This window comes from Malaclemys terrapin, chromosome 5 (genome assembly GCF_027887155.1).
Source record: "Malaclemys terrapin pileata isolate rMalTer1 chromosome 5, rMalTer1.hap1, whole genome shotgun sequence".
Classification (NCBI taxonomy): Eukaryota; Metazoa; Chordata; order Testudines; family Emydidae; genus Malaclemys; species Malaclemys terrapin.
This window is the reverse complement of record NC_071509.1, coordinates 16629330-16657033: the sequence shown is the minus strand read 5'-3', so window position 1 is coordinate 16657033 and position 27704 is coordinate 16629330. Positions and strand designations below refer to the sequence as shown.

General features: G+C 41.2%; 1 protein-coding gene across 2 annotated transcripts in view; it reads right to left on the bottom strand.

Moving 5' to 3' along the window:
• Window positions 1-27432, bottom strand: part of UVSSA (UV stimulated scaffold protein A) — a 91294-nt gene extending 63862 nt beyond the window's left edge. Inside the window, exons 1-8 of one of the 2 annotated variants that reach the window (XM_054030646.1) lie at window positions 27350-27415; window positions 26844-27005; window positions 25808-25914; window positions 25064-25394; window positions 16101-16221; window positions 14472-14912; window positions 13211-13320; window positions 11894-12022 (exon numbers count right to left, since the gene is read on the bottom strand). In XM_054030646.1, the coding sequence (XP_053886621.1) occupies window positions 11894-12022; window positions 13211-13320; window positions 14472-14912; window positions 16101-16221; window positions 25064-25394; window positions 25808-25914; window positions 26844-26855 (1251 nt within the window). In that variant the 5' untranslated portion in view covers window positions 26856-27005; window positions 27350-27415. Of the gene's footprint in view, window positions 1-11893; window positions 12023-13210; window positions 13321-14471; window positions 14913-16100; window positions 16222-25063; window positions 25395-25807; window positions 25915-26843; window positions 27006-27349 lie in introns of both variants that reach the window. The other variant, XM_054030647.1, reaches the window with a different exon arrangement.
• Between the last annotated feature and the right edge of the window lie 272 nt (window positions 27433-27704).

Genomic DNA, 27704 nt, shown 5'->3' with positions numbered 1-27704 from the left:
CAAGAGAGCTGGCATTTCTCAAAGAGCCAATTTTGAAGGCACAACAGCAAACTATCCTGACACAGAAGAAAGATAGGAAGAATAGCGAGAGGCCAATATGACTCCATCAGGAGTACTTTAATTATCTGAAAATCAAAGAGAGAAAAACATGTACAAATTGCTAAGGATGAGTACAAAAGAATAGAGCAAGGATACTGGGACAAAATCAGAAAGACTAAGGCACAAAATGAGTTACATCTGGCAAGGGAAGAAAAAGCAATAAGAAGAGGTTCTATAAATACAGCAACTCCTCACTTAAAGTCGTCCAGCTTAACATTGTTATGTTGCTGATCAGTTAGGGAACATGCTCATTTAAAGTTGTGCAATGCCCCACTTTTACGTTGTTTGGCTACCTGCTTTCGCCACAGCTTGCAACCTCCCTACGCCCCCCCATCCCCAGTGCCTCTTGCCTGCTGGCAGACCCTGCTAATCAGCGCCTTCCCCCTCCCCCTGCCCGCGGCAATCAGCTGGCTTGCGGCGTTTTGGAGGCAGGAGGAAGGAGCGAGAGCTCGACGCGCCTCTCCCCTCCCTCCTGAATGCAGCAATCAGCTGGCTTGCAGCGTTTAGAAGGGAGGGGAGGGAGGTGGGGGGGGAGAAGAGGCGGGTCAATGGTGGGGGTTTGGGGGAAAGGGTGGAGTGGGAAGGCTGAGCGTTGAGCCCCCCGCCCCTGGTGCTTGCAGAGTAGGGGAAGCTGCCCTGGAACCTAACCTCCCCATTTAATTAATTCTTATGGAGAAATTGGATTCTCTTAACATTGTTTCACGTAAAGTCGCATTTTACAAAGAGGACTCAGGGAATTATAGACCAATCAACCTAACTTCAATACCTGGAAAGATACTGGAACAAATTATTAAGCAATCAATCTGTAAGCACCAAGAGGATAATGGGGTTATTAAGGAATAGCTAGCATACACTTGTCAAGAACAAATCATGTCAATTCAACCTAATTTCCTTTTTTGATAGGGTTACTGGCTAACTGGCTTAGTGGCAGTAGAAGTGTTATATTTTTATTTTAGTAAGTTTCATATGACGCAGCATACTAAGGAAATGTCTTTATGAAAATATTATAAGGTGGGTACAAAACTGGTTGAAAAATCATCTTCAAAGTACTTATCAGTGATTCACTGTCTAACTGGGAGGACATACAATATCTAGTGGGACCCCACAAGGGTCTGTTCTGGGTCCAGTACTATTCAGTATTTTCATTACCAATTTGGATATGGAGTGGAGTAGGCATATAAAATTTGTGGAGGACACCAAGCTGGGAGGAGTTACAAGCAGTGTTCCCTCTAATTTTTCCCACGCATGTGCAGAATGAATTTTGTTATGTGCACCAATATGGAGGTGATGTGTGACACAGCACCTACATATTGGTGCACATAACAAAATTAATGTGGTGTGGGTGGGACCAAGGAGTTCGGAGTGTAGGAGGGGACTCACGGCTGGGTGATGACTCTGGCTGGTGGTGTGGGCTCTGGAGTGGGGACAGGGATGAGGCGCTCAGGGCTGGGGCAGAGGGCTCGGGTGCAGGGCAGGTAAGGACTCTGGCTGGGGATGCAGGTTCTGGGGATGAGGGGTTTGGGGTGCAGGCTGCCCTGGGGCTACAGGACTCCCCCCCCCCCCCCCGCCCCCCCAGCTCTCTCGACCCACAGCAGCACCTGGGCTGGAGGGAAGAGGCGCCTCTCCCCGCCGTGGCAGTTCCAGGGCAGGCTGGGTTGCCTCTCCCCAGGCCGTGGCAGGTCCTGGCTGGGCTGGGTAGAGGGCAGGGTGCCTCTCCCCCGGCCATGGCAGGTCTGTCCACAGTCCGGAACACCAGTGATGGTCCGTGGCTTTGGGCCATTATAAACCCAGTACTGTCCGAGAGGGGTGGGGGGTGTGTGTGTGTGAGGTCCCTCTCCCCACCGCAGCAGGTCCAGCAGCTTAGAGGGAACTTAGGTTACAAGTCAGAAGTAATTTTGAGGACAGGATTAGAATTCAAAATGACCTTGTAATGTAAGAGGAAGGAAAAATTCAAATGCACAACTACAAAATAGGGATTAACTGGTTAGGCAGTAGTACTGCAGAAAAGGACGTGGGAGTTATTAGTGGATCATACATAGAATAACAGCGAACAATGTGATGCAGTTTCAAAAAAGGCTATCATTCTGAGGTGTATTAACAGGGATGATCAGGTTGCAGATTTGAAAATGTTCAATATAGGAACGTTAGACAGAAAAGCTGCAGAGGTTGCTTGGAACTTAGTTTAATGGCCCAGCACTCTATCCAGAGATTCATGTTAGCCAACTGGTAACACAGGCCAATACAGCTGGATATCCATTAACTAAATCCTTTATATGAAAGCAGGACTGCCCTTCATTCTGTCTGTAAATACAATAAACAATAGAGATGAGAACCTGAAAGTCTAGTTCATTCCAGATAAAATGCTAAAGCTCTTCTAACACCCAGAGCATGCAATCTCTCCTCCCCTTATTACCACGAGGCTTTGGGATGAAAGTTGGTAAGAAAATTGCTTTGTTAACATGAAAAGTGGAGACCCCCCTCGTATGAAAACTTGCATAAGGACGAAGGTAGATTTTGTCCACATAGAAACCATATAAGGAGGATCTGATACGAGAGTCCTCAACTTCCCGACTTTCCTGGCTGTTGTAATGGCTACTAAAAATGCCATCTTCATTGATAGGTGCAACAGCATATTGCTAGAGGCTCAATGAGGAGGACCCATCAGCATTGTTAAGACTAGATTCAGGCTCCAGGCTGGAATAGAGTTCTGTACCTGCAGAAAAAGTTCTGTCCAAACCCTTTAAAAATCTTACAGCCATTGGGCCGGAAAAAGAACTCTAATTTCCCATCATCTGGGAGCTTGTCTTTGAACTCTGAAACTGTATCCCACAGGGTGAAATCATATGCCCCAGCAAAACTTGCTGGTTTGCAATACAAAGCTGTAACCTGCCTGTGGAACAAAGCTTCCTCCTAAATAAGTCCAGCTTCTCAATCTCTTTATTCTTTGGGGTTGATGCATGGTAACCCTCACCCCTCTCTCTGTGGCTGCTGACACAGGGAACCCAAAGTGGGATGATTATAGTAATGCTCAAACCCCTGAGAGGGACCATAGTATCTCATCTCCACTCTTTTTGCAGTCATTGGCAAGGCAACGGGGTCTGCCAAAGAATCTTGGTAGGCTACAAAATAGCATCATTAGTAAGCAGAGGAATTCTAGCCTGGGCCATAGATGCCAAGATGACCATGAGCTTGTGGATGTCCAGGGCCATAACTTGTGATGCATCTTATCGTCAGAAAGCAGAAAATAGGTTCTGCCACAATTGTCTCATCAGAGGATGAGGAAGAGGATACCAATGGTACCACGGTCTGGCCCAGTTCCCTCTCCTCTCATAGATACTTGTGAGAGGGGTCCTGAATCTTCAGTGATGGGCTCAGTACCAATGCTAGGGTGTTTGCAGTGTCAATGCTCCTGACAACCAGTAGATTAAGCCAGTTGACGTTGGTGTGGGGATGCTCTCGATTAAGAGGGGAACTCCATATGTGTCAAATGGGCCACTGGTACAGCCCTGGTCCACAATTGTGGAAGGCCTAAGAGTTCTTTCAGTAAGCCCCTTGTTGATACGGAAGCTAAAACCAGGCAGGCAGATGGTATATTCCTGGTGATCAGCTTGGCTGGGGGACACAGGATTTCACTTCAGAGTTTGATGAAGAATCCTCTTCTTGCGACCATGGTGGGGCCATACCGGTCAGTACCAGGAAGGAAACTCCAGACTCTGAAGAAAGGGGAGCCAGGGAGATCATCTGTGGCTTTGCCCTAGACGGTACCTTCTTAAATAATATCATGATAGCCCAATCAGCTGGACCTGCCTGGTGCGGAGGTGAAGCCGCTAAAGTTGGACCTGCCTGGTGCGGAGGTAAAGCCGCTTGGCACCAGTGCCAAGCAAGACTCCTGAACTGCCAGTGATGGTGGTACCCAGAGGTTCAACACTTCTTTTCCAGCCTCGTATGTCTCAGACGTAGACAGTACCAGAAAAGCACTCTGTAGTGCCGGGATGTGAGGTGATCCCGAAGATGGTACTTCAGGAGGCCCATTGAGACTAGCTGTGGTGGGGTCTGGAGTCACTGAACTCCTCTGCTTAGAGGTGTGCTCTGAGGAGTGCCTCCTCTTTGAGCTTCCACCTGAGTCTGCTCAACCTCTTTGCTTCCGCTGATGGTCCTGGGACTGAGTCTGATTTACACAGTGCCTCTTCTTTAGTACCAGTGATGCTGATCTACCGCTCAGTACTGGTAATGCTCAGTACCTGGACCAAGGTAGATGGTTCAGATGGAGGACACAGCACTGATTCCAGCAGCAGATATTTCCATCTGGCTGTCTTGGATTTTTTTTTGGAACTGGGCTTAAAGCCCTTACAAATACTACATTTAATACTAATTGAAGCATCCTCCAAGCACTTAAGGCAGCTGGGATGAGGGTCACTGTTAGGCAGTGCCTTCCACAAGAGTGGAAGGGCTTGAAACCAAGAGAACATGGCATATTTCCGGTACCAGGGCCAGTACCAAGGCTGGATGCCAGATGCACACACTGGACTAACTAAATACTAAACTACACTAACTATACAGACTACAATGGGCACTATTTACACACTTGACTAAAGGTTTACGGAAGCAAGAAAAGGGAGCTCCAATAACAGTCACAGGCGATAGGAAGGGGCTGAGTACAGTTGGGGCAACTGCACACTTTATACCTACGTGCTGTGTGTGAGGCACCAGAGGGCACTTGTCAGAGTTTGTCTCCTTAGCGGTACCATTCAGCGTGGCACAACTGTGCACTGGTACACACACATCCCAACACTGGAATGCATATGTACAATCACTCAAAGAAGAACTGGACATGAAGAAAAGAAGGCTGAGTGGGTCTTCTGTTAAGGGGGGTTACGAAAAGGACGGTGATTAGCTGTTCTACACATCCAGTGCAGGTAGGACAAGAAGTAATCAGCTCAACCTGCAGCAAGGAAGATTTAGGTTACATATTAGGAAAAAATTTCTAACTATAAGGATTGTTAAGTACTGGAATAGGTTACCAAGGAAGATTGTGGGATCCCCAACTTTGGAGGTTTTTATGAACAGGTATACTTGGTCCTTCCTCAGCATAGGAGGATGGACTAGGTGACCTCTCAAAGCCCCAGCCAGCCCTGCATTTCTATGATTCTATCTCATCTACACTGCAATAAAGAGTTACGCTGAAATCTACAACGTAGTAATCCCCAACCCACATCCAAACAGTAGAAATTACTGAAGAGTTAGAACTTTATTCAAAAGTAAGATTATTTGAGGAACAGTGTCTTAATGAAACAATTAAAAAGCATTTAGACTAGTTAAACGTGACTGTTTAACAAGACAAAATAAAACACATGTTCTAGAATTGCTGAACACACAACCTCATGGGAGGTAAGGGTGTTCAGTCTTTAACAAGCAATTAGAAGGCTTTTGGCATAACTCCACCTATCCAATTTTATTGCAACAAACTCAAATTACCCCAAAAGCTTGCCAATTGTATGGGTTTACCAAATTCTCTGTCATTCAAATCTACATTATTCTGCTGCATTAAAACACAGCCAGTCTATTAATATTAGTGCATTCTAAATGCCTTGGTCATCTGTTGTTTTTAACTGATTTACCATCAATAGTCCCTTCTTCCCCTTTTTGCAGGCTCCACCACAGCATATTGTAAACAAACCAGATGCAGTTGTGTTCCCCCTTTCACAAATAAAATCGTAGTCCAGTCAACTATTTCAAGGTAAAAATCATAACAGCACAAACAACTGCTTAGTCCATTTTAGGAAGACATTTTAAGACAAGCCAAAACACAGTTTTAAATTAAGCTCTAAACTAAAAAAAACACACAAGGGGATGCAGAAGAAAACAAATGTTTTGGCCTGCACAGCATACATAATGGAGGTAGAGTAACGGCAAATTTCCTGGCTCTTGTTTCAAACACTCATTTTAGTCTCGTTTGACATATGTACATTTCTTACATTTTTAAATATAATTTATTGGTCATTATAGATATATGGATTTTTCTTTTATAACTTTTAAAAATGCAAAGCAATTCTGGTATAAACATCTGCAAAATCTGGCATTTTAAGAAAAATATCTTAAAAAATCCAAACATCTGTTTTAAAATAAATAAATAAAGGAACAAAAGCCATGCATACCAACAAGATAAAAATAAAAACAAATTATTCCCTGTTTGGAAATATTTTAGCAAAGTTCCAGCCATAAGCAATTTATGCTTAAAACAGCATTAAACCTCTAAAAATAGGTGTTTCTATTATAAATACCAATCTCAGCCAATAACTAGAACTGTGACACTACAATAATTCACCTAAATAGAGCGGAGAACTAACTTATTACAGTAGATCTGACATAATACTGCTGTAATAAGTTTACATGAAAACATGTACACACTAAGACATGACCTACTCTAGATAAAGGAAGTGCAAAGGAAAATGTCCAGCATGCAGTATGCACTCCCTCTACTGGGCACTGAGATTATTCTGATGAGTCTTAACAAAAAGAGAGAAAATAATGCAACATGTCCTGTCATGCAAGTGCTTTCCTCTTACCCCCTCCCTCATTTCAATCATAATTTAGATTCTCACACAGAGTGCTTTAAAACTCTCATATATACTTTCAAAATCTGACACTCTTAAGGGATGTAAACATCTAACTCACCCAGAATAATCGCTGATTATATGAATTTAACTATGGTGTAAGCACACAAGGACTTTCACTAACAGAAGAGTACCAATGGTAATCCTTGTGAAGCTGCCCATCCTTCAACCCCCAATTTAAACAATAGAAGTTCTTACAGAATGAGAAATATGACGATGGCTATTTAATGTCTGCAAGAGGGGCTTGAATCTGGACAGCCAGGATATACGGCTAATGCAATAATATTTATAAAGGCAACACCAAGGGGGGCAGACAGCTGGCTCTGGACAGTCAAAGGATACAGGCAACATTTGTAGTTCTTTTCCTTCTCCTCCCATGGCTGTGGCTGAAGGTAGGGACAGAAGGTAAATCTGTGCAAATAACTATAACTATAGGGACCAGAATTTAAAGAACTTTCCCAACCCTCTCTTACCAGGTTTCCAGCTACAGACCTTAAAAAAAACCATCACCACATTTTCTCAAACATGTACCCTGAGCAGTATGAAACTGCATGACGACTGGAGGTAGGCTAGGGAGCAGAAAGCAAATAGGAAAACAGATGAAAAACAGAAAGATCAGAGATAGCATATGTATATATAAGTAGGGCCCTACCAAATTCACGGTCAATTTTGGTCAATTTCATGGTCATAGGATTTTAAAAATCGTAATGTTAATGATTTCAGATATTTAAATCTGAAATTTCACAGAGTTGTAATTATAGGGATCCTGACCCAAAAAGTAGGGGGGGGGGGGTAAGGTACTGCTACCCTTACTTCTGTGCTGCTACTGGCAGCGGCACGGCTTCAGAGCTGGGCAACTGGAGAGCAGTGGCTGCTGACCGGAAGTCCAGCTCTAAAGGCAGAGCCACCGCCAGCAGCAGCGCAGAAGTAAGGATGGCATGGTATGGTATTGCCACCTTTACTTCTGCGCTGCTGCCTGCAGAGCTGGGCCCTCAGTCAGCAATTGCTACTCTCCAGCTGCCCAGCTCTGAAAGCAGCAGCGCAGAGGCAAGGGTGGCATGGTATGGTATTGCCACCCTTACTTCTGTGCTGCTGCTGCTGGCATGGCGCTGCCTTCAGAGCTGGGCGCCTGGCCAACAGCCACCGCTCTCTGGCCACCCAGCTCTGAAGGCAGCGCAAAAAAAACTTGCACCCCCCCCCCCCCCCCTACAACTCCCTTTTGGGACAGGACCCCCAATTTCAGAAATGCTGGTCTCCCCCATGAAATCTGTACAGTATAGGATAAAAGCACACAAAAGACCAGATTTCATGGGGGAAGCTCAATTTCACAGTCCGTGACACATTTTTCATGGCCGTGAATATGGTAAGATCCTATATATCATAGAATCATAGAATATCAGGGTTGGAAGGGACCTCAAGAGGTCATCTAGTCCAACCCCCTGCTCAAAGCAGGACCAATTCCCAACTAAATCATCCCAGCCAGGGCTTTCTCAAGCCGGGCCTTAAAAACCTCCAACGAAGGAGACTCCACCACCTCCCTAGGTAACGCATTCCAGTGTTTCACCACCCTCCTAGTGAAATAGTTTTTCCTAATATCCAACCTGGACCTCCCCCACTGCAACTTGAAACCATTGCTCCTTGTTCTGTCATCTGCCACCACTGAGAACAGCTGAGCTCCTCTTTGGAACCCCCCCTTCAGGTAGTTGAAGGCTGCTATCAAATCCCCCCTCATTCTTCTCTTCTGCAGACTAAACAATCCCAGTTCCCTCAGCCTCTCCTCATAAGTCATGTGCTCCAGCCCCCTAATCATTTTTGTTGCCCTCCGTTGGACTCTTTCCAATTTTTCCACATCCTTCTTGTAGTGTGGGGCCCAAAACTGGACGCAGTATTCCAGAAAGAATATGAGAAAGAACTGAAAAAACAAAAGGGTGGCAACTGTGGACTGGTTCAAGGGGATAGCAGGGAGAAAGCAGAGATGCCCATTGATTGCAAGGAAGATACAATAGTGCCACCCCACACTTTCAAAAATGACAAGGCAGGGCCCAACAAATCATGAAATTAGCTTTAAAAAATGTGAGATTTAAAAATAATAAACACTGGATTCTTTTTATTTGCCTTCTGGGTTCTGAGCCTTTAGGAAGCATTTTGGACTTGCAACCAGGAGGACTAAAAACTTGCCTAAAAAAATGAAAGCTGATTACTTAAGTAATCACTTGCGTCTGGGAGCTGGAGCTTTAAGAAAAAACACCAAGTATCATCAGATTCAAGATAAAAATCAGAAGAGTTTGCAACACTGGAGATACCACACAAAATATATAAAGGCTGATAACTACTACTCTAGATGCTATGTTCACCAAGAGTAGAAAAAAATATTTAAAAAGATAATTCTTCAAAGAATCAGGAAGGCTAGTACCAACTCCCTTATTCAAACAGTTAAGGATCAATTCCATTAACATCTTGACCATAGACCTAGCAAAGTACACCTATATCCCTAGCAAAGGGATACTCGTAAATTCCTTCCAAGTGCAAACTACAAAGAAGTAGGAGTGACTGCTCTCATCTTTTATGCAAAGGCGTGGATAGCTAAGACTACAAACCCATTTTGATCTGAGGAGCCAGGCTGCAATGCTTGATACAGCCTCCATTCTTGCTGGTCTATTAAAGACTAGAGTAACTGCATAAAAATAGTGCTAATCCTCCGATGTTGCCACTGCAGCAGTCATGGATGCAAATTTTGTAAGTCCCTAACCTTCTGTTTTACATTTTGCCACTTTGGTGTTGCCACTAAAATAAAATATGCTCTCCCTGAAAGATACAGACATGACTTTAATAGGGAGTCTTGACAACACTTAAGGAGATGAGCAGATATGCAAACAATTCTCCTGTACCTAGTGTGATAATCTTCATCTAGCACAATTTACTTTGCAGATTGCAATTGCTCCCTGGTACATAACAATGACTTGATATCAATTGTCATAACATACAGCTTATGTCAGATCTACAGCAGACGGAAACTTACAAGTGATCTTTTCCACAGTAACCATGCTATTTGGTTCATTTCTTCTCTTCAGTTCTTGCATGGTCTCTCTTTATTTCTGCACAGGGTGCATATCTACACCCCTTGCTATGCCATTCTGCAGACTCAGTGTGCTAGCAGTTATATGTAAAATCTGCTAATGTCCTGATCTTTGCAGTGATGCTCAATGATCAGAATATCAGTACATTTCTCTTATCTCCAGGCATACAGAGGACACCACCAAAAGACAGCAAGACTTTGTTATAGTAAGAACTAAGGCTCCAACTTTACAAAGATTTACACATGGGCTGATGTTCATGACCTTGAATAGTGCCAATGGAAGTACTCACACTGTATGAAGTTAAGTATGGGCGTAAGTCCTAGCAAGATCAGGGCACAACATTCTTTTTTGATAGGCCTTGCTGCTTGCTGGACCATTGGACTTGGATTTTTACATTTTTTTTTTTAATTGTTGTCAATTTCCATCTAAAAGTAAGTTTCAACTAAACAATCCACCACATGTAGAGAAACCAAAGGCTTTTTATGAAAATGCTTCTGCAGCTCATTATGTTCCTCATTCACAGCTTAAATTCAAGTAGCTAAGCACTAGTTAAGAAAAAGTTTGAGCATTTTGCCATGAAAGAAAAATGAATAGTAATTCTTCCATATTTTCCAACATCTCTTAACAGGTTCCACACCTCAAATTCTATTAAGTTGTCAAATGATAGTGTGTTCAAAATAAGCAAATTATTAAATATTTCCCTTTTCCTAGCTGTATGCTCTGCAGGGTTTGACTCTGACACCAAACAATGGTGAACAAGAATGGTAACAGACTATTTTCCACTACTCATAGAATGAAGGCTTGAATGTCTTTCAAATCTTACAAAAAAGGCAGTAGCCAATATTCTGGGCAGAGGGCCAGCATGTGCAGCCTTTCCCATAAAAATGACAACAGGGACGGCAGCAACTATGCTGATTCCTCCATAGCTGGTTATGTGCACATCCCATTGAAGGGAAAGCAGTGGTAAGGGAGTCTTCTGGAATATTACCGTTCATTCAGTGTTGGCTTTTGTAGCTGGAGTAGTATACGTAGCCAGGACCTTTCTGTACCAGGGAGATGTGCTGGGTCCGAGAAATTCAAAAATCCAAATCTGGCCTTGTCTATACAGCCAAACAGAGTTTAACAACAGTTGATGAACTTCACTGTGGCTGAATCAGACTAACAATTTAGTCTAGCCTGCTGTGACAGATAGAAACTGTATTATAACCCAGTTAAAAGCCATGTTTTACTCCTGGACACACTGACCTAAAATAATTAGTTTTTTAAAAATATAGTTTGGCCATTTATACCTAACAAGCACTATTTGACTACAAACAAGTTTAAAAATTCTTAGTAAACTCTGTTGTTTTAGATGTATAGATGGGGTCACTGACTTATTCTGTGGCCTTGGACAAATCATTCAATCTCTCTGCCTCAGTTTCCTCACATAGTAAAACAGTAGTTAGTTCTAACTGACTTCTTCTGTGGCATAGTAAAATGAGGATATTAAAACTTACTCATATCACAAAATTTTCACTGGGAATAACCTTTGTGAAACACTCTGAGCATTAAAGCACCATGTGATAGCTAATTATTATGAGAGGCTTCCAAGTCTGTTACCCAACCTCTGTAGAATGTAAGCACTGTAAATCAGGAACCATGTATTTTTTTCTGACTTATGAGGTGTTGGCATAGTTTTGTATGTTTCAAAATAATAAAATGATAATAACAATATGTATGTCTTCCTTCATTAACACTAAACGCCAACACAGAAGAGAACAAAGAACAGAATACAAATTGTACATGAAGAAACTGGGACTAAAGAGAATTCTAAAATTTTACTACCTCACTGTATAAAAAAAAATTAAGACAACCAGTGTTAATGTCCTATCTAATAATGAAGGCCCTGACTCTGCAAACATTTATGCATGTGCTTAATTTGGCTCATGAAGTAGTCATATTGAAGTCAAATGGATTACTCAAATATATTGAGTTAAGCACATGCTTAAGTTTTTGCAAGAATTAGGGCCTACAAGGAAATGTTTAGACAGCATTATATTTTTCTGTGTGCAAGTCAAGTGTTTGATAGTCTTCTCAAAAAAATGTTTAATTTAAAATACTCACCACTTTTCTTTTCCTCTCTTTATAGTCAATGTTCATTTCCTTATGTTTCTCCATAGCAGTCTCTAATTTATTCTTAAAATCAATGGCACATCTTAGACAACCATCATTTATTCCTGCTCTGGTGAACAACTACAAAGCAAGAGATATACATTCTTATTATTTCTGCTACACACATCCTCAAGAAAAAAAATTCTTGGTTTTTGTCCATTTGTAACATGACATGCAATAAAGCAGTTTGCTCCTATACTAAGCAATCACTGGTGATCCCAATTCTCTCCTTTTACCTGCACTTCTTTCAAAAACTATTTTTTAACTGGGGGAGTAAGAGTTGACAGCAGCAGCTAGAGTCAACCAAGGAATAGGCAGATGCACTATAAGTTTTCCTCTGTGAGTGCACCTCACCCAGGGCCGGCGCTTCCATTTAGGCGACCTAGGCGGTTGCCTAGGGCACCAGGATTTGGAGGGGCCGCAAGTTGGTGGCGGGGGGGGGGGTCCTTCCGCGCTCCGGGTCTTCAGCGGCAATTCTGTGGCGGGTCCTTCACTTGCTCCGGGACCCGCCACCGAAGTGCCCCGAAGACCGGGAGCGCGGAAGGACCTCCCCTGCGGCAGAATTGACAATGACGACGACCGGGAATGCGGAAGGATCCCCGCCTAGGGCGCCAAAAACCCTGGCGCCGCTCCTGACCTCACCATACAAAATTGCTATCCCCTGCAATGGACACTTGAGCATAGACTACCAATTGTGCTGAATGAATAAGTGATTTTCTAATGTTGACTTATCTCCTAAAGACATATTCATTTTCACTTTAACCCTACCATATAGGCCATATTTAAACGGACATCTCCAAAAATGAAAAACTCGTGCACTGTGCTAGGTAGCTTAAGCAATGTTGAACGCACTCAAATATAAGTGATGCAACACTGACAGTTTCTAACTCAGATTTATATTTAGCCAATCATCATCACCCTCTCCACCTCACATATTTATAACAATTTTTTCTCAGTTTACTTTGCTTTGTTTAATTTTCTTCAGACTTTATCCTCACAAACTTTTATTGCTTGTTGTTGTTTTTGCCATACATACAGACCAAAGATTCAACACATAAGTGCACGAGTCTTTAGTTTGCACCCAGACGCTGAGTTTGGTGTAGCCACACCATCTTTAGGCTTTTGTAACTTTTTGCAAGATGGTCTCTATGTGGGTCCCCAAATTACGTGGTTTCATAGTGAGTGTTAGCATTTTATGGAAGACAGGCTGAAAGCAAGCAAAAGAGGGGAAAGAGCTTTTTTTATTTTTCTTGGCAGAAGTCATCTCACCTGAATCCAAGACTGCACAGATGGCAAGAATTTATTTCTGATGAGTTTGTGTGCATCTATGATATTGTTTATTATAGCAGTATTGTCTTCATTCTCACGCACCTTCATATCTGTTGAAAAGGGAGGAAAAATACACAAGCATGATGTCTTTAGCATCTTCAATAAGAACCTACAATAAATAAGTGGAGATGGCACAACATGAAACTTTCTAACATAATTGATTTCTTCAAAGATGAATCACAAGATTACTATGTTCAGCGTTAATGCTAAAAATACTTAACCCAAAGACCAAAGAGAAAGAAGGGAAAATGCTTTCATTATGCTGCATAACTCTGAAAAAGGGATGCTAAACCAACACAGCTTAGGCATTACCATATGAATCAAGGATATAATTGTAATGCAATAGTGACTAGAGGTTCCAATCAGGGATCTGGACCCTACTGTGCTAGGTACAGTACACACATAATGAAAAGTTGGTCCCTACCCCAAACAACAACAACTCTAGGAGCCTGATTTTCAAAATGACAGGAATGCAGTTACCTGTGCAAAAAATGCAACTGCCCGTTAAGCCTTCACAATTCCTACACATGTATGCAGAAATGGCCAGCTGTATATCTTACCAGCCATTTACATGTGAAATTGTAGTTAACTGTATGCACATGTACAGTTAACTGTAAGGTATCAGACTTTTTAAAAGTCAAGCCAGGCTTTTCTACAAATAACTCAACCTCTTGAAATGATATTAAGAATCATATTTTAAAATCCTTGCTACCAGCACTCTATTCACTATTTTATGATAAGTCTTTACAAAGTGTTGAGAGTTTGATTGCCATATTAAAAAATGTTTCCCCACTATAACTCAAGCATATTATTGTAGGGTCATGACTGAGGTCACTAATTTTAAAGAGGTAACTGCTAAAAGCATTGAAACACAGCCTTCCTCTCCCCCTCCAAATAAAGTTATATACATCCTGCAAACAGAAAGCAAGCAATTCAGGACAGGAAACCTGTCTTATTCTAGGTGCTGTAATACATTAACAGTGCCATATACTAAATCTTAACCAAAATGGTTGATCAGTAAAATCTATAAATCACGTCCAACACAATCTGCATTGAAGGAGGGTTACGAGATGAGTGGCCAGACATAGCAGAGGATCTGCTAGAGAGGGCTGAAATATAAAATATTAAGTTTCGTAGTTAATGGCTCACAACTTCACATTCAGACATTCTCAAGCTGTTTGAGTGGTACAGTACTAGGTACCTGTGGAGATTTCAAGGTTGAGAGTGTATTTATGAGAACCAAGCCCATGGTTCCTAACAAAGGTTTCATAGTCATCATAATCGGTGGCAGCAGTAGCAATTATTTCAGCTTCAGAACGTTCCCCTCTGTCTATTTCCTTTTGCTCAGGCAGCCCCAACTCTTCGTTCAGATCCCTGTTTCTACCAGCTATTAGACATGGGGAAACAGAAGGAAGGTCCTTGCTGCAACAAGGCTGTTCATCATCCATATGTCCAAGCAAAGATGGCTGGTGATCTGCTATCTGTATGTATAAGGAGGAAGTAGGTTTGTCCTCATTAGCAGTCCTCTCCGTGACAGGATCTAACTCTGCATCATTCACAGTGAAGTCAAATGGATCTGGCATCAAAAGCCGGAAACAATTCTCCATCTCTGTCAGTGTGTCTTGGATTTCCTGGGACATTTCTGTCAGGAGATAATTGTTTTAGAATATTGCTCCAGGCGATACAAAATGTCTACAGCTCAGAAGTGGAAGAAACTCACTCTCTCATTCCCCACTATGAGGAATCAGTACAATGCTTACAATGTAAGTATACCTGCCAAAGGGGCAATTCATTTATCTTTAAATCAGTAACATATTCCTATGCACATGGGTCCTCATGCCTGCCTTTCTCCCCTCCAAATGCCCCCCACATCAAACTGATATTATTCTCTGGTCTCAAGAGGTACAAAATAAAAACAACTCTCTTTCCTATCTCCCGAAAATCTGAGAGCACTTATCAAAGATGGCCTTTTAATTGTTTTATAAAATATGAAGTAGAGCAGATGGATTGGTAAGGTTATTCTCAGCAATGTCACTGGGTAAGAATCCTACAGTCCTGGAAGTTATGCTGTTATAGCTGGTTACTGATGCATTTATGAGTAACAACTCAGACACATTTCAGCTGAAAATAACTTAAGGAAACTTAAGACTCAGTTTTAAATTCCATGTCCACGCATAACTGTTCATAGTGCACGGCCACACAAGTATTCATAATGCACAAGCAAAAAGTATTTGTAAGTAAAGCCAACACTTAAAAACTGTACGGTAAGAGTCTCCACACCACACACACACACTCACCCTCATTCTCCAGTTTTGTAGAAATTAGTTAGCTCTAAAACCTTTGCTTAAAGAAACAGCTTTCCAATATGCACAGATATCCATGGAACTTTTGCTGGACCTCCTATACCAGGTACAGGATTCCTACAGTGGTATTTAGCAATGCCTTTTGAAACACAGATACTCTACATGAAACACCTTTTTGATGCCCTGATTCAGAAGATACTTAAATCACATGACTAACTTTAAGCATGTGAATACAGCCATTGATTTCAACAAGACTCTTCATATGCTCAAATTTACACATATATCTAAGTTCTTTACTGAATCAGGGCCCGAGACACTTAATTACCTTCTTTTGTATCACCCCACGTTCTACCTGAACTCCTGGCACTACATCACTTGTTTATTTTACCCTATATTATGTCTACATATGCACTACTTTCTTCGTCTACTTCTACAGCCCATTACCACGTGGATAGCTGCTTTCTTGGAGGCTGTATTTTATATAGCATAATTCCTTAATAAACTTTAAAGTTTTCAGAACATCTCACCTTCCATTTCTTTTTCAGCTCTTTTTGCTTTCTCTTTGTAAATGTTATCTAATCGTTTCTGCTTCTCCTCCTCCCTTCTCCTTTCCGCCAGTGTTCTGACATTTACGTCTTGAAAATCCACCTGAGGAGGAATTGAAGAAAACGGTTATATTCATTGTAAGAAATACAGAAACGCTCCCAAGATTCCTCTCTTTGATTAAATATCCTCTAACATCGTTAATCAGTGGGTCTCTCTACAGTACTTCCTTTTATTGCCCCTTCTCCCAGAAACTATAACTATGGTAACATTTTTTATTAGTGAAAAATGAGATCATAGGAAGCAGAAACCTGAACATTCTCTCTGCTGTCCAAGGCCAAAGAAAGGAATCTATCTTGATGCACCCTTTATAATTTTGGGAAGCCCTCACTTACAGTATGGGGGTGGGAGAGGTGTCACGTATGAACTAGATAGAGAATATGCAAAACTAATGCTAGGTTGACCCATATAACTCAAGAATTTTAGAGTAAAAGCCAAAACTGCTACTTGCACACACTTTTCCCAAGAACTTTGCATGCAAGCAAACCAACCAGTCCAGGATCAAGCCATATCCCCTGCAACATGCAGTGAGTTAAATCACTGAATTTTGGCTTTTACACTAAATTTCCTGGCTTTGGTGGATTTTTCTCAAAAATCTTATTTTTTATTTTACTCCTTTGTTTCTTATTTTTGAAGTACAGAACACAATTTAAGTCATGCACCTTACAGTAGCTCCAACTACTGTTTTGATTTTATTAATTTTAAATGTTGGGTTTTTTGCTTTATTTTAATTTGCTCATGAAAAGGCCTGAAAATTTAAATTTTTTTCCTTCCAAAAATTATATTCTGATGTACAAATCTATGAGCTAGCACTAAGAAAAAGCTGGCTTTTCGTTGCTTTAGACCTTATAATTTAGTTACATGAGACATCTCATCCTGCAAGTTACTGAGTACCATCAACTAACTTCTATTAACTTCAATGAGAGAGACAAGATAGGTGAGGTAATTTCTTTTATTGGACCAACTTTTATTGGTGAGAGAGACAAGCTTTCATGCCACACAGAGCTCTTCTACAATGAATTAACTTCAATGTTAGTTTATACTGTAAAATGCTATGCAAGGAATACTTAGGAACTATTATTCTAATGGAATTAGCAATCCCTCCCCAGATGCTAAATTCATAGTCTGAACATCCAGATGAAATTTTCTTTGGTCATAATGGTCGTACATGAAACAAACCATATTTCAAAATAAAATGACGTTTCTGAGATTTTGTTTTGCTGTGACGTAAAGACCACACAAGGTCCTCAAGATCATGTGTTTTAAATCACCGCCCTTTTTCACATGACTGTAATTATAGTAGGAGAGCAAAATCTGACACACATAATAAATGCCTGTACCATTTGGAGATCAAACTATAAGTGTGCAGCCAACAAGCATCCCCTTTTGCTTCCTCCAAGAACCTCTCCTCTACAACATGCCCCTGTACTTCAGTAGCCAGGGATCAGGAAAATTAGGTCTGTTCCTAGTCCTGGATTTCACACACTATTGTCCAGTCATGTGTGTTTCTCATTCACTCTCTATGCAACCATTGGCACATTACTTAAGCCCCAATTCAGCAAAGCACTTACACATTTGTTTGATTTTAAGCACAGATTTAAATTCTACCTAAGTCAATGGGAGTTAATCACAAACCACAGGGCTTTGAGTCTAAGTACATGCACATACGTATTTTGCTCTATCAAGGCCCTTATCTTCTTGTGTATCAAATACTAATGTACCCCATAGGAATTAAGTGAGACTTAACTGATATTTGTAAACTTCTTGAAGGCAATATTCCAATTTTACGAAGTAATTGACACACAGAGCGACTTGCAATATAGTAAATTTAAGGGGGCAATTGCATCTATATCTACAGAAAGACAAAGGTAGTTGCATGAATACATCTGATTTTGATTCCCCTCATCAATCTTAATGGTTTTACAAATCACATTTCCTTTTTGGAAATATTTCTTTCCCCACACTGTGGGGCTCTTTCAGTGAACAATTAAAATTGTATACGGGATGTCAGATATACAAAGTAAATAAATGGAAATAAAACCCAGAAAGTTTCCTCTGATCTTTGTTATAATGAGTGCATCTAACATTAGTAGGTAACATTTCATTTAAATATGATTTCAGACTTGTGAAAAGTTTGCACAGTGAGCTAGTGGCACAATCAGAATTAGAACCCAAGACTCCCCACATCCCAATCCTGTGTTCTCATTGTGACACCTCTCATGGAGCAGTTTCATCCTTACATAGGCCAGTGGTGCCCAACCTTTTTATACAGGAGGGCCACATAACCCTAAGCACAACCTTGTGTGGGCCAAACAGATTCTACATATCTTAATAAGAATTAAAGTCACCTGTATTGATTTATAGATAGGTTGTTTCTATGTACGGTATTGTCTATTTACACATTTGTGTAAATTAAAATGATGTAAACGTGATGACAAAACGCTAATGAATCAGCCATTAGTATATTGTGTTGAAGGCTGCAGGCCTTATAAAATGCTCTGGTGGGCACCTGCGGGCCATAGGTTGGCCACCCCTGACATAGGGAAAGAGCATCTAAAAAGCTAAAATAGAATTACTCTGTGTTAGCTCAGTGGGTTTGAGAACTTATGTTGGGTTTCCTTGTTTAGATCTGCCTCTATTGGTCTCAGCAGTAGATGCCTTTTCCTTCGTGCTAGTCAGAACAACATACCAGAATTTGAGGTGGAGGAGCACACTGTCCTACTCAGTTCAGGCCTGCTTAAAAGATATATTTAAAAAAAAAGAAAAAAAGAAAAAGAAAAAGAAAGAAGGGGGGGAAAAAAAAAAAAAAAAAAGCTATTCCACAACAGAAAAATGTTTACTTCGATCTTGGGAACAACATAGTGTATAACTATCAGCCCAGTGATGTAGGAGTTGGGCTCTTTTGTATTAATTTAGATAGAATAGATGGTCCAAAAAGTGTCAACAGAACCCAATCATTGTCTAACATTAAGCAGTGTTAAACAAGGTTTGGTACAGAGACCTCAGAGCTCCTTCATACCAGGAAAAAAGTTGACATATGAAATGTGAAGTATGAAATATGGCTTTCATTTTAACAACATCCCTAGTTCCCTTTGCTGGAAATAGTTTTTAGAAGGAGAACTCCCTTGTTTGACATTCCCTTAAGAGGGTATCCCAGGAGGTAAGAACTATCCTTTTAGAAAAAAAGAGAAGTTAGTTCAGATAGGCTGTAGCGGTTATTCAAGTTTGAGCCCATTTTATCGCAGGTGTTGTTTGGGATTCATCTAGAGCCGGTAGAGGTAGAAATGTTATCTGGGTCCCTTTTTCTTCATCGGTCTGGTCAGGACATCTCTCAGAATTAGGATGACAAAGGCCCAGGATCCCAGGAAATGGTTGGGATGGCAACCATGATGGTGAAGCTCGCTTCAGTAGCCACCCCCGGCCCTCCATTCTTCTATATTCCTCCCCCCCCTCCCCAAAAAAGTCTCTCTCTTTAAGGACTCAAAAAGGGAGTGATGGGGGGGAATAGCCCATCCCCTCATTATTTTATCCACTAACTAGGCCTAATATCCTACACCAATTTTGATTAATTGAAATTCCAGTTCCTCAACTTCTGTTTTTACCAAGCATGATTTCATCATAGTTCTTGAACCATAGCAATAGGCCCCTTTGTTTAGACTAATTTAGTCTGTCTCCTTTTGGCCCCTTCCTCTCCAAGCCCATCAACATCTGTTAGGTTATTGTGACATCTTATGCATGTTCACATACTTTTTACAGTTAAGCTCACAGAGTAAATGTGTAGGCCCAGTTATAATAGCTTTCACAGCACACAGAAAACCCCACGCTCAGCTCTTAATTCTACTCATGCCCTTCTCAAAGTGAAAAGGGTTGAGGGTACTGCGCTACTTAATCTGAATAGGAGTCTTGTATCACTCAAATGCACTAACAGAGAGGCAACGCAACACCTCATTACACACTTATGGATATAAATGCAAAAATCTTTAAAAAGAACAGGAGTACTTGTGGCACCTTAGAGACTAACAGATTTATTAGAGCATAAGCTTTCGTGGACTACAGCTCGTGGACTATATGCATCTGAAGAAGTGGGCTGTAGTCCACGAAAGCTTATGCTCTAATAAATCTGTTAGTCTCTAAGGTGCCACAAGTACTCCTGTTCTTTTTGCGGATACAGACTAACACGGCTGCTACTCTGAAACCTGCAAAAATCTTTGTACATCTAGTTTTAATTGAATCCCACTTTGTCAATAAGGATATCTTATCTCAAAGCCTTTTGGGTAAATAAGCAAGTGATTACATTACTAATGCGTAGAGCAGAGGTGGAGATCTGTGGCCTTCAGAACATGCTCTTCCACTGTGTCCATCTCTTCTCCCCTTCTTCCCCCCTCCCCCCACCACTCTGAAATGTTTCTGATCAGAAAAAGTTACACGTTGCATTAAGTTTATTAACCAGTACAGTTCCTGACAGTATCAATAGGTTTAAAAATACTCAGCTACATGGGAGTGGAGATGTGTGGAAATCAATGCTTGTGGGGCAGCAAAATGAAGCAATGTAACTTCTATATCCAATTAATGAAGTTACCTATATATCAGTGATTTGGTTAATATTGCTCTGTTAAAGCTTCAGCTTCTAAATCAGCTGCCTATAAAGACAGAAAATCTTTGGTTATGGCTATAGCTTGCAAGCTGCCTCCAAGCAGGGTCCTTAATTTCCTTTGTTATATGTACAGCTCTAAGCAAATTGTTGCTGCTTAAATAAGCTGTGAAGAAAATGGTAAGTTTTTATTGGGGGGAGAGGCAGCAAGATATTTATACATTTGGAATTCCTCCAACACCTGGAAGAACACAGACAGACCATACTGCAAGGTCTATAAGGTCAATACATTGGCTCTACTAGACCAAACAAAGGGTAGGGCACCAAAAAGGGAAGAAAACATTTCAGAATCCAATGCCCTTGAGTAAGGGCCTGATCCAAAGCTCATTAAAGTCAACGGGTTTTGCATCAAGCCCTAATCCCTTCCCAATAGACCCCTTTTGTTTAAATCATTGAATGTCAGCTAAACCACCTCTATTAATTGCAAATGTCAAGTATTATGCAATTGAAGAAGTGGTCTGCTAGGTACTTAATTAGGATGAAAGATATTTACAGCTGCATAAGTCAAAACACCACTTTGGAACAAACTGGAAGCCAGTGAAGACTACATACATAATATGCTCCTAGTGAGACAACTTGCAAAACTATTAGGCAGGCACATACTGTGCTATTGCACTGATCCACTAATAAGGTGACAGACGTAGGTAACTGCAGCAAGAAATGCATCTGAAAAGAAAACTTTAGACCAACACATTGAAAAAGTGTTCCCGGTCAGTGCTGTTATCAGCGCATAGACATGCAGCTGGTGGTCCACCTGGACCATCCCCCCACCCCTGGGTTGGGGGCACGTGGTACAGGCAGTAGCTATGCTTCCCTCATGCATGCAAGGGAGTCAAAGTGACTTCAGCCAACCATTTCTGTAACCGTTTACAAGCATTATTAGCTTAGTATTGCTCAGGTTGAGGAGCAGTCAGATAGCCCCAACCACTGTTAAGCATAAGAATTTCACAGTAGATCAGACCAGCGACCCATCTGATCTAGTGTCCTGTCTCCAACAGTAGCAAATGCCAGCTGTTTTAGAGAATGCTATAAGAAATGTTGCAGTACGTAGTTATGGGATTATGTACCTACAAGGAAAGTCTCCTCCCAATCCCCTACAACTAAAGGATGTCTTAAACCCTTAACAGCAGTTTACACACATGCACACTATATATATCTATATATCTATATATACACACACACATATATATACATACATACACACACACGAAAATATTGTGTGCATGTGTGTAAACTATATATATATATATATATATATATATATATATATAAATTAAATATTTACTATTCTGAATCTAGCTATTCCTGAGACAAGGAGGGTGAGGTAATACTGTTTATTGGACCAACTTCTGTTGGCGAAGAAGAAACTTTCTTCAGTCCTTGTCCTGCAGGTTTCCTTTGAGGACATCTTCAAAAGATGAGCCTGGGAACTCAAATTCATAGCTTCGCTACACACTAACTATCATGGAATAAAGACACTGGATTTATGATTTATTACAATAATCTGTAACCTCCTTTTTTGTTCTATGACTGCAGAGGTGTTAACAGGCCATTTCACTTTGAATGGTCCCTTACAATGTGTGTTAACTACTACTTATGCTAACAATCTGTTCCACCTTGTATTTAGCTGTGGCACGCTGAGTACCCTTCCCAGACCTGAGGAAGAGCTCTGTGAGCTCAAAAGCTTGCCTCTTTCACCAACAGAAGTTAGTCCAATAAAAGATACAACCTCACCCACCTTGTCTAACATCCTGGGATCAATGCGGCTACAACAACACTGCAAACCTAGATATTCTTGTAATTCAGATAAAGCATCCAATTCTTTTACAGTCCTGCTAAGCTGTTAGCCAGACTGAATATCTTGTGAAAGTGAGTCCACAGGCCAGTTATGCACTATGTGACAATATTTCCTTTTATCAATCTTGCACTCTTTTCAATGTGACTGAACATCTCTTTGTTGTTGTACTGTGAGAGCAGTGAATAGGGTAAATCTGTCTCCAGAGTTTATGCATGCCTCCAGTCATTGTCATTGCCTCAGTCATTCTCATTGTCCCTCTCAGAACGTCCTCTAATTTTATTCTACCAGTTTTTAAACATAGTGACTAGGATCTAACAGTATTCAAAGTGAGAGCATGCCCTGATTTATAAAATGGGCATTAAAATATTTTAATTGTTCTCGATCCCATTCCTTACATATCCTAAAATTCTCTTTGCTTCTTTTACTATTACTGAACATTGAGCAGAGGTTTTTGTTAGAGCTGATGCAATCCTTAGATTAGTATAGATATTGATTACAAGTAGGAGGTAGTATTATAATTGTATACAGCATGAGTGAGACCATTGCTAGAATTGTGTGTTCAGTGCTGGTACCTATGCAAACTGGAAAGAAAACTACAAAAAATAATTCAACGTCTGGAAAACCTGCTTTACAGCAAGACTCAAGAAACCCGATCTATTTAGTTTATCCAAGAGAAGGTTAACAGGCATCTTGATCATGGTTCTACAAATATGGAACAGAAGTATTAGTAGAAGTCTCTAATTTAACACAAAGGCATAAAATCCAATGTCAGGAAATTAAAACTAGACAGATTCAGATTAGAAATAACAGTGTTAATTAACAGTCAAGGCAATCAGCCATTGCAGCTACTTATCTTCAGATGTTGTGGAATCTGTCACTTAAAGTCTTCAACTCAAGATAGGATGTATTTTCTAAAAGGTATGGGCTTGGTGGAGTAAAGTTCTATGGCCTGTTATACAGTAGGTCAGATTATTAGATGATCATAATGGTCTCTTTTTGTCTTGATAATCTAGGAGCTGTCCACAGTGGTGTCTAGTATTTTTCCTAAAACGATAGTTATTTTAGAACCCCAAGAGATGTATGCGTAGTTCAATTTTCCTCCAATGTTACTTTGCATTCATCTGCCATTGCGTTACCTATTCATTAGCTCGGGTATGTTCCTCTGAAGTTCCTCAGCCTTTTTTAATTGTAACTAACCAAGAGTTTGTTTCATCTCCAAATTCTCATGTCACTATTCATCCTCTTTTCAAATTATTAAACACCAGTCCTAGTACAGCACTACATGCCATTCCATTATTAGCCTTTTGCTATAATGAAGGTTGACCAATTGTGTTCTTAACTATCTGGTTTCTGATCCATGATAGTACTTAAGTTCTCCCTCTCCCCACCCTGCGACTACTTAGTCCCTTAGTAGATCTAAAGGCAGGAAGTTGAAGCAAGACAAATTCAGACTGAAATTAAGGCTGAATTTTGAACAGTAAGGGTATTTAACCACTGGAACAATTTACCAAGGGATGTGGTGGATTTTCTATCACTATCAAATTTTAAAATGAAGATTAGATGTTTTTCTAAGAGATCTACTTTAGTTCAAACAGGAATTAATTCAGGGAAGTACTATGGCCTGTGTGAAACAGGAGGTCAGACTAGTTGATCACAATGGTCCTTTCTAATCTTATAATTTATTAATCTAACCATATGTGAGCACTGGCTTTACACCAGCTGGCTTCAGCTGAGATGGAAAGAGCCAAACATCATCCATGTATTGAAACACCAAATAACACATCCCCTCTAGCCCACCTAATAAGTCACGTACCCATTGAACAGGAAGGTTATTAAAGAAATAGAATCTTGAAGAACCCCAAGAGATCATGTGGCACTGAATGAGTTCCTTTATTAATGAGATCCAACAGGATAGTGGCTAAAGAGTGAACCCTGATATTCCAGCATCAATAGAGAAAGGGTATATTTAACGCTCTGATTAGTAGCATATGAAGTAGTATATAAACTTTGCAAGGTGAACAGGAAAAAAAAACAAGAAATACAAATATATTATAGTATCTCATTTCTTGTTACTGCCTTTGATTTACACCTCTAGAAAAATAAAATCTGTGTTGAAATGAGCTTTAGACATTGTAACACAAGGAAAGACCTATCCAAATAGGGAATTTACACTCTAATCTGAAGCAGTAAAATAAGACATGTTGTAGGAAGAGTTTACAGGTTGTCTTGTATTAAACCAGTATTCAACACATTTGTCAGAAAGAAAGAAAGAAAGAAAGAAAGAAAGAAAGCTCAACTTTGTTTCCAGCATATATCCCTTAATATTATCTTACAGTGGAGAAATCAACATCTGCCAGAAATCAGCCTTATCTTTCTAAGCCAGAACCTAATGAGTCGACGTGGAGAAGTAAACATGCAGAAGTAAACAGGCAAAATACCTTCTTGTTCTGTTTTAAGAAATGGTATCCTAGGGAGAGTTTCTTGTAAGCTTCTCCATATTTTTCATGCCAAGCTTGTACAGATTTAATGGCTGTTTTTTTCAGTTTTTGTGCTACTTCTTTTGGTGGGGGAAGAGGCTGCTCATGGTCTGTTTCAACTGTGAGCTCCAAGAATTCTTGAAAGTTTGAAATAATTAAGGTCCTAAACTGATGTGACCGGGTGAAGAGCTCATCCACAATTTGAAAAGCTGAGAAACGTATCTCTGCATGTTCTTGATTCAGCTGTGTCATCAGTAGATGATACGCATGACTAATATGTTCATCTGAAGACCTTTTAAAAAGTAACAAACATTATCAACACAAGTACAACCATCAGCAAGTGAATTTGTCCTTTTATGGATTAAAAATATTATTTAACAGAAAAAAAGGAAGCTTTCTGTTTTGACATGAGATTAAAAGATATTTAACCCGCAAAAAATCATCCCCAAAAAAATCACTAGGAGTCTTAACGAGTTTTGGAGGAAACCCACCACCACCCTTTATTCCATGAGTTTCCCTAAATTTTCAAGGCAACAATCAATTCCAAAGTGTTGCTTAAAGCAAAAAGAAGAATCTGGAAGAGGCCAGACTAATGGTTCACTGTGACCTGTTTTTTAATATGAAACAGTGTAAGATGATAAAATGCTAGAAAACAGCCCTATGCCAGTATGTTCCTCAACTAAAGAATTTAACCACGCTTCATACTTGCAGATTTTCTTTAGCTCTTTCATTTTCTCTGGATTCAGTTGAGGCTCTCCTGAGGTTGTGAGGTCCTCGACCAGCTGAGAGAGCTTTTGGTCCATCTGCGGAAACTTGTAAGACAAAGAAAAATAAGATCACATTTTATTTGCCTGGCATTAATATTTTGACTAGTATTTTTATATATATTTAACGTTTGCCAGACCAGCATATTTGATATTCCGCTCATTACCTGAACTAGTGCTTATACCCTCATCTTGACCTGACCAGTTTTAAGAATTTTATTAAGATGATGTTAAAATAAAAAGAAAACGGTACAGAGTTTAAGCATAGAAGTTTCTGGTTATCATAGATTGGGAGCAGATATGCTTGCCAAAACCAACCACAAAGAAACCTGTGTGACAAGATGGCAAATGTGAAAAATCGGGACGGGGGTGGGGGGTAATCTGTGCCAATATAAAAAAAGCCCCAAATATTGGGACTGTCCCTATAAAATCAGGGCATCTGGTCACCCTACAAGTGGCATAATTTTATGCCTTGGCAAAAGACGAGCGGGGAAGTTGTCTTTTCAGAGGGGCAATGAAAGCGATTAAGACTTTACCCATGTTGACATGACCAGCTGAACAGCATTCCTGACACAATCCCAGTAAGTGTATTGGGGCGTGCACAGCATTATCCATAAGGTACTTGTTCTTTAGGTGGAAGGGGAAAAGGCACCTTGAGCAGGCAGGTGGATATACCCAAATTTCAAAGATTTAGAAACTGCTGAACTTGAATTAACATGCAAACTAGATATCATCAATTTAGGCTTAAATAGAGACTGGGAATGGCTGAGCCATTACACACATTGAATCTATTTCCCCATGTTAAGTAGCCTCACACCTTCTTGTCAAACTGTCTGACATGGGGCATGTTGATTATCACTACAAAAGTTTTTTTTCTCCTGCTGATAATTGCTCATCTTAATTAATTAGGCATCTCCCACCTTTTCATGTTCTCTGTATGTGTGTGTGTGTATATATATATATATATATATCCTTACTATATGTCCCATTCTACGCAGCCGATGTGCTCAAATGCATCCGAAGAAGTGGGCTATAGTCCACGAAAACTTATACTCTAATAAATTTGTTAGTCTCGAAGGTGCCACAAGTACTCCTGTTCTTTTTGCGGATACAGACTAACACGGCTGCTACTCTGAAACCTGGAATTTTAAGGAAACTGATTAAGTGACTGATCCACTTTTAACAGTACTGCTTTGCTTCTCAGGCCTCTTCGCCCCGGGGCTGAGGGAGACAGGGCCACAGTATCCCGCAGCGATGGAGGAAGCCAGCGCCATACAAGAGACCCACCCCCCACACACACAGGGGCTGGAACTAGGGGTGCTGGGGCTGCCGCACCCCCGGGCTTGTCGTGGTTTCCAGCACATACCCAGTTTACAGTTCGGTTCAATGGCTCTGGGCACCCCCAGGATACAAACCAGCCCCTCCCCCGCGAGCCGAGCCGAGCCCCGCCCCTCAGCCGCCCGGCCAGCGACGCGCCCCATACCGGCGCTCCAGCCGACGCTCCCCGCGGACCGGAACCGGGGCGGTGTCCGCGCGCCCCCTGACCTCGCTTTCACAAAGCCAAACGCCTGCCGCTGCGGGATGACGTTTCATAACCGTCACTCGGGTGCGCCGAGTCTCCGCCCGAGATGGGCCGGGGGGAGGGGTCTCGCCGCACGGCGCGGGCCGGAACGGGGTGCGGAGAGACCCCAACTCTGCGGGGAGCCGGGGCGGCGGCGAGTGGACGGGGGATAGAGCCACCCGCGGGCCAAGGGCCCAGAGACACGGGGGCGTAGGGGGCACACAGCTGCCTGTGGGCCAAGGGCCCAGAGACACAGGGGCGTAGGGGGCCCGCAGCT